General features: G+C 39.6%; 1 protein-coding gene across 1 annotated transcript in view; it reads left to right on the top strand.

Annotated features, from left to right (window-relative positions):
* Window positions 1-10,192, top strand: part of ITGBL1 (integrin, beta-like 1 (with EGF-like repeat domains)) — a 131,331-nt gene extending 121,139 nt beyond the window's left edge. The window contains exons 9-11 of the mRNA XM_009997937.1: window positions 3,142-3,288; window positions 8,513-8,626; window positions 10,101-10,192. Of these exons, the coding sequence (XP_009996239.1) occupies window positions 3,142-3,288; window positions 8,513-8,626; window positions 10,101-10,192 (353 nt within the window). The remainder of the gene's footprint in view (window positions 1-3,141; window positions 3,289-8,512; window positions 8,627-10,100) is intronic.
* The last annotated feature ends 1,346 nt before the right edge of the window (window positions 10,193-11,538 follow it).

Genomic DNA, 11,538 nt, shown 5'->3' with positions numbered 1-11,538 from the left:
ACACTTCTGTGACCTTTTTGGGTTTTATTTGTTTGGTTGTTTGTTTTTTCAATGAGCTAAGCAGATACAGACCTTTGAAGTTCTTTCAATAAGCCGTTTTATCTGCCTTCTGAATGTATTTTGAATATAATGTTCAACTGAAAGCAGTCGCTTCTGATGTTTTGGCCCTTTCTTTTAGTCAGCTTGTTTGGACATCTTCAGACAAAAGCAAAGAGCCCCTGCAAGGAGGATATACACAACTAAATAATCTAAAGCAGTTCTTCAGAGGTTAGCACACACACTGAAGGTATCTAGGAGTTAACAAGCACTGGGCTAAGCACTTGAATCCTCATCACCCCAACAGGCATCCAGAAAGCTGCAGGTGCCTCAGCTGGGATCAACTAGGAGTAAATTGGTAAAACTGATTCCTTGAGACAAAAGAATTATTTTTGTTTTGAGGATTTGTGTGGCATAAAGGAGAAGAGGAATGGTCATATCAGAAAAAAAAAAAAATATCCAAAGTTTTATGTGGTAAACTGTAAACTGTTTGCTGTAAATTAATTGTTTATTCATTACCTTTTTATTTGACTTGTGTAAAGGCTTTACAGACACAATAATTATACAAGAAATCACAATAATTATACAAGAAAAATCATACAAAATTATTTTCTCAGTTAAATACACATGTACTTCTTAATATTTATTGCTAAAATGAGTACAAGTATATGTATCCCCACAAATAGTTTTCCAACAAGAACATCCATATTTTGTTCTGCAGTGGTTAACCAGTTCTCAAATTTAATCTATATATTAGTAAGACAAAAATAAATAAGGCAGATAAAAATGCTCTGACAGAAGCTTAGCTATGGTAAGTGAATGTAGACAACTGCATGCCATCTACCTGGAAGGAGCATATGGGAAAGTACATCTTGTTTTCTACTTGTTGTATTTTGATTTGTGGCACAGTTGCTTGTTTCCCAATGTAACATGAAATCTGTGGTAGCATCAGGCTTCTAGTGTTGCTGATTATCATAGTATTGGATATATCTAAATTTATAATTGATAAACGTCACTTGCAGAAGTTCAGGAATAGTCATAAGACTGTGTCATTTTTACTGAACATTTAAAGTAATATAGATAATAAAATGGAAAAAAAAATTATCAATACACAGTCTGAGGTTTGAAATTACTCTGAACATGTAGATGGCTGTAAATAATAGCTCCAAGACTTTGGAGCTTCTGGCATTTTCTAATTTGAATTGGTAAAGTATTTGGCCCATCAGTAAAACATTAAGGAATTCCACTTATAGCAAACTACAAGGTTTGTCTCTCCTTTGGGCTTCTAGTAGTGCTGTGTCCTGGTTTACAATGTTATGTTGCACTGTTGCCTCATGAGAAGTCCACAAATTAGAAAAGCAAAGTTGCTGGTTTGCCTCCCTGCATCCTTCATCTCAGTGCTTTGCCAGATACTCCTACTGCTTGTTCCCTTTCTCCCAGCCCATGCTCCCAAATTATCTCAGTCTCCTTGTTTCTACTCCCGTGCCCTACATAACAGGTAGGATAAGACAAAAGTCACTGGTATATATAATTTGCCTTTTTTAAGCACGGTAAACACATTAACTAAGGAATGTTCTTCTCTACTGCAGAAATATTATTCAAGGATGGTGAAATTCTGTGTGGGAGACATTTCTTATTTCTTTTTTCTGTTTTCCATGTCTGTATTCTTGTTTGCATATGTTGTCACTTTTTCCTTCTTTCTTGCCAGATTTTCCCCTCAGTTTACTATTCAACATATTTTACTTTTATAGTATCTTTGTACAAATAATTGTAAAAAAAATGTATTTAATTTTCTTTTCCTTTTTTTTTTTTGTTGTTGTTTTTGTTTTGTTTAAAGCACTGATTGTAGCTTCTAGGCTCTATCTTTTACTCATGTTCGGTGGTTTCTTTGACCTTTCCCTCACTTGTCATTAACTGTCCTTCTTCCCTTAACATTTCAGAGTGTATTCCTCTCCACTTGCCCTTGATTTAATGTTTTTCCTCCTTCCTCTTTTCTTTCTGTCCTTTCATTTCCCATTATTTTGCTCCCTTATTATCAATCATCTTTTGATAGCTATTTCCTTGCTACTGTATTCTTCTGCCTGTCCATCTTCCCTCTCATTCAGGCCTCTTGTCTTGATCTAGGAATTGAAATCTGTGTGTCTCTGTGGAGGGACTACAGGGACTACAGCCTAACCATTCTTCAAAGTCTTGCCTTGGGGTCATATGAGCCGGTGCTCTGGAGGATGTTCTGGTCTCTTCCTCTTTCCCACTCCTTCCTCAGCATTTCAGGTGTGCAAGCGCCAAACCTTTTAACCTGCTGAGCTGCGTTAACTATGTCTGGAGGTGAGATGCAGAAGAGAAAGAAGATGTTAGGGTGATGAGAGGTACTTTTTGCAGGTTGCCAGTTGAGTTTATGTTCATCTGAAGGTAGCATTTGCATGGGATTCTGGGGGAATTACCTTATTCCTGTGCTGTCTGAGTTAATCCATAGTAATTGCAAGGTATGTTGAGGCCAGGCTGTGCACATTGGCTGCTCCATGCAGTACAGCACAGAACCAGCATTAAAGCAGGCTGCTGGAGGAGACTGCAGCTTTAGCTCCTTTGCCTGTTCTCCTGTGTGCTGCTCACAGCTCTGTGCTGGGGTCAGCTTCTTCAGGTAGTAATATAGGATATGCAGGTGGGACTTCAGCACTGTGTTGCAGGATTGAAGACATGGGAGGGAAGGGGTTGTGTTTGTCCTCAGTGCACCATGGGCTGTGGGACATCGCATGAAGTTGAGTTGATGCTGAGTTTTTGAGATGAGGAGAGTCATGCTTATTGTAAGGTGTTGGGCTGGATGATCTTTAGATGTCTTCCAAACCAAGACATTCTATGATTCTATGGTTCTGTGATTGATTCTATGATTCTATATACCTGTGCTCTTCTGCACATCACTAAAGCACCCTGTTTAACACAAGAATGAGACACCTGAAGAAAGCCTACCTGAAAGCTTTGCTGTACATCCATCTGTCTGTCTATCCCACCACATGCACTTCACACTGCAGAGGTCCCAACATGATCTCAGTGGTGACTCCAGCCACTCTCTACTTGTTTTGCTCATAACCAACCTTGGTGTCATTACAGGCCATGGTATCTGCTCATGTGGCTGGTGCATTTGCCAGGACGGGTGGTTTGGAAAGCTGTGCCAGCATTCAAGGAGGTGCAACATGACCGAGGAGGAGAGCAGAAGTCTCTGCGAGTCAGCGGATGGCATATTATGCTCGGGGAAGGGTAAGAACTGGCAGCTGATCTGCCCCATAATCTGTACCCTGGCAGTGGAAAATGATCATGTTCTGGGAGACTAATGTGCAACCCTTTCTTACAAAGGCACCTATTATTAAAAGGATATTTGTCTCTGTAAATGCACTTATATCTCTTTTGTCTAACACCCACCACAGCCATACATCCTTAGCAGCCTTGCTCTCCCATGCAATTTGTAAACAGCATATAATTATCTGTTTGTGTTTACCTGATGATCTGGATTGAGCAGCTGCACCTTATAAACTAGCTGTTAGTGCTCCATCCAGTTTGAGGGACAGGAGCACTGCCTGCAGTAACATTGCAGTAGGCAAGATGGCAAATGTAGGGTCTCAGGCACCAATATGTAGAGGAGAGTGTGTGATAGAATCACAGAATGGTTTGTGTTGGAAGGGACCTTAAAGATCATCTAGTTTCAAGCCCCCTGCATGGGCAGGGACACCTCCCACTAGACCAGGTTGTAGCAACATTTGGTATACTTAATCATCACCCCTCCCCAGCACAGCAACAAAGGAAAAGCAGACATCTGTACCCTCTGTAACAGCATCCCACAAATTCTTTCGTTTACTAATTTTTATTCAGGTAGTTGAGTCAGCTTCAGTCCAGCTATAAAAAATTGCCACAAGGAGGAATAAAATTTAGCAAATCTTGATAATTATCCAAAAATGTTCTCTGAGGTTCTTACCTTGCAGTCTCTCAGGCTAGGAAACTGCATTACTGGAAAGAGGACTTTTTAGCTCCCTCATAGGCAAACTGCCTATTTTTGTATATAATTTGTCTGAAAGAGAATAGACAAAAAATGGGTGCTTAGACTGGCTGGAGGCTACAGTGCACCCACTCTAGACTGGATGTGCCATTTCCTCTGTTAATGTATTCCTTGCATAGACAGGAAAAAAACCTGGTAGCTGGAAAAAACAGTTAGGAGCTGTCTGCACAAGGCAGATTTCTAGCTGTCCCTTTCATAGCTTTTATTTCAGTGTGAAGGAAATTTAAGTGGGGTTTCCAGCCTGGCCTTTTTCCCTCTATATTGGGCAGATTTCTCCCTCACTGCACCATTTAATTTGGTTTTGTTTTGTTGTTGGTTTTTTTTGTTGTTGGCTTGTTGTTTTGTTTGTTTGTGGTTTTTTTTCCCATTCATTACAAAAATGAGGAAGTTGCAAAATTTCTCTCTTGTTTCCAGAAGATGTGCCTATTTTTAAATTAGTGTATGTGTAAGAGGATGGTGAGATACTGGAGAAATTGAGTTACTCTAAATTACTGCAGAAGTTGACTTCTTCTCTTAGTCTTGGTCTCCCTGGGATTTTTTTATATAATCCATGAAGGTGAGGAAATAGGTTTAAAATTTAAAAAGTGCAATATATGAGATTGTAAATAATGAACATGAAAAATTTCGTTGAATTTTAAATTGTTCGTATTATCTGCAGCCTTTTTGTAAGGATCTTGAGAGCTACTTACTCCAGCCTATGAGTCTTTGAGAACAATTAGCTTTGAGCATGTGTCAAGAGTGCAATTTACTCTGGGATCCAACCCTCTGCGTGGGCAGGGACATCTCCTCCTATATCAGATTGCTCAAAGCCCCATCCAGCCTTGCCTTGAGCACTTCCAGGGAGGGGGCAGTCACAACTTCTCAGGCATTGTGTTCCAGTGTCTCACCACCCTCATAGTGAAGAATTTCTTCCTAAGGCCTAATCTAAATCTCCCCTCTTCTAGTTTAAAGCCATTATCCCTTGTCCTCTCATTACAAGCCCTTGAAAAAGTTCCTCCTCAGCTTTCCTGTAGGTGCTCTTCAGAGACTGTGTGGTCTCTCTGGAGCCTTCTCTTCTCCAGGCTGAACAACCCCAGCTCTCTCAGCCTGTCTTCATAGGAGAGGTGCTCCAACTCTCTGATCATCTTGGTGGTCCTTCTCTGGACTTTGTCCAGGACCTCCACATCCTTCTTATGTTGAGGACTCCAAAACTGGATGTAGTACTGCTGCCCAGGAGGTGGTTTGGTATCTGGTCACTGTTATAAGCTAATGTAGGTTTCTTTGACCTCCAAGCACAGATGAACTTTCAATGTGATGGAAGGCTGCTATGAAGACTGTCAATGTAGTGAAGCTGTGTCAAATCAGATGCTATAACAGCTTTATTGTAGGAACAGCTGGTCGTATATAAGTTCTTGTACCAGTAGAGCAATATCTATGTAACATAACTTCCAAAAGTTTGTGGCCAGTAAACATCTGAGGAGGCTACTATCTCCTGCCTCTTTGAGCTGGACAGGGATCACGGGCAAAGACAGTCTAATTACTTGCAATGTTTCTATGCTTAGCTTTTTTTTTTTTTTTCTTTTTCTTATTAGGCAATTTTATTCTTGGTGCTTAAATATCTACCTGGAAATCATGTCTTTCTGAATATTCATATTTCAACATGTCGCTCATAACTAGTGTGACCAGCTCTATCCAGAGGGCAAAAAGACAAATTCTTCTATCTCTTTCCTTACATTGAGTAATAAGTAACCATTACTGGTCAAATAAAAGGGAATTTCAAACCCATGCACTAATGATGGTTATTCCACCTTTGCTGGAAACCTAGCCAAGGTTTGCAAGCGCTACCATGGATTGAGGAAGCTTGAGTTTCTTTATGTCAGATTTAATAGACTCTAAGGAGTCCTGATTTTCAGCAGATAACTGCTGAACATTTTCAGAAAATTACACCCTGTTCATATAAGCAAAGTTGGACATCCACATTCCTAGGCTGTTCTCAAAATCTTGGCTTGCTAACTAGCTACTTGTATTAAAACCCCTTCCCAAGGAAAACAGCGACGCCCACCATGCTGCTGCCTCCCTGGCAGTAAATGTAGGGCTGCAGATGCTGTAAAGGTCCAGGATGAAGGTTAGGTAATGAGCCAAATCCCTTTCAAAAGGATCTGGCTGGAATCCCAGGGAACACCCTGCAACTCATTAGACTCATCTTAATTAAACTCAGGAGCCTCCCAGAGCAGCATGCTCTGTTCAGGAAAAAGACTTGATACATTCATTCTCCTAACAGATTTTACATTAAGGAGCCTGACCTTCCTTGGCTGACTGGGTGTTAAATTTGCTGTATCTTCTGCAAAATAGTTTTAAACATTGTGGGCATCCATCAGTGCTTGCTTGTGCAGAATCACTCCAGGTTGCTTACAAAGTCAAGTTCTTATTAACTGCTTTAATGTCACTAAAATTCTCCTACTATTCATCATTATTTTCAGCTGTCACTACCTGGTAGTTTGTATAAACAGAGACATCCTGTTTAAATTATCCTCGAGTATGTCCTGGTGTATCTCTCATATAGCATGTAATATGTATGCTGTCCTCCACTGCCTCTTTATGCAAAGGCATTTTTATCCTTGTAGGCAATGTCAGAATTAGAATTCTCCATGCCCAGGACCCAATAAGCAATGCTCAGATCTCACAGAAGAAGTAGATGTTTAACCAAATACTCCCATGCCCAAATGGTCCAATCAGTAGCTCTTCCTGTATATATTTACATGTTTCATATGTTACAAGTTAAAACAGCATTTCTCTTAAATTAGGCAACCTGTTAATTTTTGTCAATTTACAATAAACACTAAATTATTTACATTTTTAATTTAAAAATATGTACTGTACTGAGGCTGTTCTGAAGTTTTAAAGTATTAAGTTTCAGTGATCAGAGACACTTCTGTACTTATGGCAAACACCTAGGGAAAGTTGTTTGATATAGACACATCTGGACTTTTTTTAAAAAAATGTGTATTTGATTTTTTACTATGGCTTTTATTCAGAGATCACTGAAAGGAATGGAAAGATGGAAAAGCATCATTTTACATACCTTGGTTCAGGCCTTGTTAAGTAACCCATGAATTCTGTTGAGGTTATATCCTGACAGAACCAAGCTTCCTTCTTTATATTTTTCTTTAATATTGCATTGAACACATGAATTTGCACTGGAATAACTCTGGAAATATTACAAGAGGGCGGGATTTTCAGCAGCATCTAACTCATTTACAGTCATGTTCTGTTAAAAGTCAACAGCTTCCTTGGTGATTTATTTTTTAAAAAAAACTTGGCCTCTCATAATTGAAGACTATGTGTGCATTCTTTGTTGTAATTTGTTTGTTTTTTGAGATTCTTGTATTGATTTGTGCTGTAACCAGTTCTTAGAGCTGGGTCAATAAAAGGATTTCTGCTCAGTAGTTACTAAGCACCCCACCTTGGTGTTTGAACTCTCTGTAGGGTCAGGCAGCTGAGGATGGGCTCTGGAAAAGCCAATTCTCTTCATCTGGGTGTTGGAATCAGCAAGGAGGAGTTACTGCCTCCTACTGGCATTTCTAGTTGCTGAAAAGCTGCTCTCACACCCTTCTCGGGCTTCCTGACACATTATTGCCTGGGGGCAACTGTTCCTTTCCTGGATTCAGAGCCATGAACTTTCTCCTGAAAGTAGAGATGTCCCTGAGTCTTCCTTCTAAAGGGAGATATCTGGTCCTTGGTGGGCTACAGCATCACCCCAGTGTCACCATAAAGTTCCTCCTTTGCCTGTGGGGGTGAGACCTGATGTCCCTGAGGGAAGAGCAAAGCAGCTCATTCCAACAAGGGGCACTGGAGTCCTCTCTGGGAATGAGCAGATGGCTGAACTGACATTTTGTGCATGAACTCTTTTTGACCTAGAGCAAATATTTAGTATTTCTGTAGGAGGTGGAGTAGCTTCATTTACAGTGATGAGGATTTTCGGAGTCTAAATGTTAGTCTTAGGCACTTCTGGTCTTTTTAGGCACCTCTGATCTTCTGTGGACTGAGGAGGGCCATTTTCTTCTTGGGTACGATTTTATTGACTTCAGTAACAATGGGTCAGGGACAATTGGAGCTTTTCTAGTTTAAAAAAACCCACAACCAAACCCAGCTACTGGCAAGATTAGCCCTGATTGTAGGTCTCTGAAATCAAAGGAAGGCTTCAAAATGTGAATCCTGAGTGAAACAGCAGAATCTCAAAGCAGTAGTAATAACGTGCCACCTTGCTCTGGCTTACTCCAAAATAACCCTTTCAGTCAAAAAGCTTTTAGCTTGATTATTTTCTTTCATACATTGGCTTCTAAGGCAGCAATTTTGTGCATACGTGCACCTGTGTGTGTGTGCATGTGTGTGTCTGGGAATGTTATTTATGAAAATGCCAGTGACTGCAAGTAATAATTTTTGTGATTTCAGGTTCCTGCCACTGTGGAAAGTGCATCTGTTCGCCACAGGAATGGTACATTTCGGGTGATTTCTGTGAATGTGATGACAGAGACTGTGACAAACACGACGGTCTCATTTGCACAGGTGCAGTACAGGCTAAGAAGTAATTGCTCTTAGAAACAAACTGTGTTGATGGGAATTATGTTAGACAAAGCCTTGTTTCTTCTTTCTCTGCTGATGGAGGAAGTGCATTTGCTGGCTATTCAAACCTGCTATAATTGTTTCTTCGTGCAGCGTGATAATCAACTTAAGGTTTCAAAACAACAGTTGAAAGCCTGAGTCTGAATTTAAATAAGTAAGCCAGCTATGAAATCTTCCTCAACAGTTTTCACTGTAGTAGACTACAAGTTACTGCTTTTTGGAAAAAGATGTACAATGTCAGCACTGTGATCAGGAGATTTTTAGAATTTTTCTTCTCTCATTGAACTTTCTGTATAATGTATTTAAGTCACAGACAAAATTCACTTGTCTGATATCTTTGGTAGGTGAGAGACATAGCTGTGTGGGTTAACAGAGCTTCCTGGCAATCAGGCAGTTCTCAGTGGGAGGCTGAAATACCTGGCAGTTTTTCTTTATGATGTGATAGCAAGTGATTAAAGTGGCTTCACCTTAACATTGTCTGAGGGTTCAGGTGGCAGATGCGGCTCGAAGTGGGCAGGCTGCCAGCAAACCCTCATGACAAATCTAGGGAGAAGAAGCAACATGGGAATTGCTAAATTAACTCACTGGCTGCTTCCTGCTACACAATTTTAGAAAACCTTTGCTGGGCAATTATTAGACATGGAGGAAATCTGCAAGCCAATTAGAGTGAGAGTGGGAGGGCTGACAGTAGTAAATTGTGTTTTCTAGCCAGCCCTATTAGCAAGGGTCCTTTCTGGGGGCAAGCAGCCAGTACAGAAGCAACAGGAGCCTTATCTTCAGCTGCAGAAGCTTTTCACAGATCTTCATAAAGTCAGTAGGAAAAGGAGCTGACATCAAAAACCCAGGCTGTAGAGCTCTCTCTTTCTCCTGACCATCCAGGAGTAATGAAAAATACTGAAATAAAAAGGCAACATGGATCTCTCTTTCCCCACTACAAAATAGTGCCAACACGTTTTTCAACTAATAGAGTTTGAGATTTTTTTTTTAGTACTTCTGAGAATTTAAGTTTAAAGTTCTTCGTGTTCATTGTTTTTGTTGCTGTTCTGTTTGTAACTTTTTTTTTTTCCATTCTGCATAAGAGTTAAAAGTTTTTCCCTTGTACCTGGGGGTACAGTGTGAACACTGAGCCTGAACAGCTGGATAGAAATAGTGATGGCATAATTACAATATGTGCTATTCTGCTGATGGAATTATTGAGAGAATGCTATTAATGCTTTCTAAGTGTAGGTTTGGGGCACCTTCTTAATGCAGGGGTACAGTAATTGTTCCTTCCAAAGGTAAAAAAAATCAAAAGAGGTGGGGGGAGCAATAAAGGAACAATGCAACTACTTTAGCTTGGCTTTTTACTTCCCGTATAACACATTTTAATGTAGTACATTTCAATTATGGTAATTGTCCTTTATTCATTCTGTTCTAGGCAATGGTGTTTGTAGCTGTGGAAACTGTGAGTGCTGGGAAGGATGGACTGGAAATGCTTGTGAAATCTGGCTCGGGAGAGAATACCCTTAGCAAAGGACATAAAAGACTGAGGGTTTAATTTGTTTGTTTGTATTTTTTCTTTAGGCTGCTAGAACATGTAATTTCAGAAGTACTCAGTGTGTGGATGTGGGTGTGCATGCACGCACATGTACATGGGTGTAGAGCACTCCTTTCAGGGCCTGATCCTTAACAAAATTAATGACAAAACTAAGAAAAAGGAATAATTCAAAATCACTTCGGAGCCGGACAGTCCAATCTTTAAAAAGTGAAGTCATAAAAATACTGACCCTGTGGAACTTCTGCAGAGTTCTTTGGTAAATTCAGTGGGACTGAGATTACACCCATAATGCCTATTTCTTAAGCAACATTTGGAAAAGGTGTAAGAAAGCCCTTTTTTTTTTTTAACATGATTTACTTGATTGTCACCTCTCCCCATCAGTATGTAACAGTATCCCTTATAGAGGAGTAGCGCTAGTTGTGTATTTGTCAATAACTAATATGTTTAATTTGATGGTGTTTGACAAATACATCGTTCGGTTCTTTTTCTAACAATCCTTAATATGCATCAGCTCATACCAGCATTTTTATTTTTGTTTTGTCAAATAATTGTGTTTGTGTAACTGCGATCCAATTACCCACCATCCAAAGACTGAAAACTCAAAATCTTTGAACAGACCCTTTTCCACAAGAGAGCTTCTTTGTTTCTGTGGTTAATGTGTCAGCACGTTGGTGATCTCGTCTACATACTATAATATTTTCAAATACATAACCTATAGCAGTATAAGGAATGAAACTAGTAAAGATATAAACGTATGATTAGCTATTCTGAGTATGTATCCTGCAACTCATATGTACTTTATCGTATTGTTTTATGTATGTACAGTTGCCTAGTCCTCTTAAAAGTAAAGCAAATGGAAATTAATTATACTAGTAACTTTTAGGACAACAATTCTGTGTGCTGTTGGAAAACATGGTTTGGAACAGATTGCACTGTCACACGTGGTATTCGCTGAATTTAACTGCTTTTATAGAAGTGGGGAGCCTGAAGGTCAACTGACTCGAAGAATCAGCTGTTCTGTGCAGTAGCCTGGTCTCAGCCAAAGATGTTCAGACAATAGCAACAAAGTAATTAAAGTTTTAATACAGTAAAGACAAACAAAGCAGTGGTATGAACAAAAATTTTATTTTTCCAATGGTGAAATGCTGCTCAGTGTGAAATTCACATTGAGTTATGAACGATGCACAACTATTGGGACTTCCCTAACTTATTTACATATGAGTCTATTTTTGTACACGTAGATTTGGCAGCCCTTGAATTCTTTAGAGCAAAAAACGATAACATACATTTTAGTTTCAAAAGTGTTTACATTTTGTGA

Source organism: Chaetura pelagica, unplaced genomic scaffold, assembly GCF_000747805.2.
Source record: "Chaetura pelagica isolate M959 unplaced genomic scaffold, ChaPel_1.0 scaffold123, whole genome shotgun sequence".
NCBI classification, from domain to species: domain Eukaryota; kingdom Metazoa; phylum Chordata; class Aves; order Apodiformes; family Apodidae; genus Chaetura; species Chaetura pelagica.
This window is presented reverse-complemented; position numbering and strand designations above follow the sequence as displayed.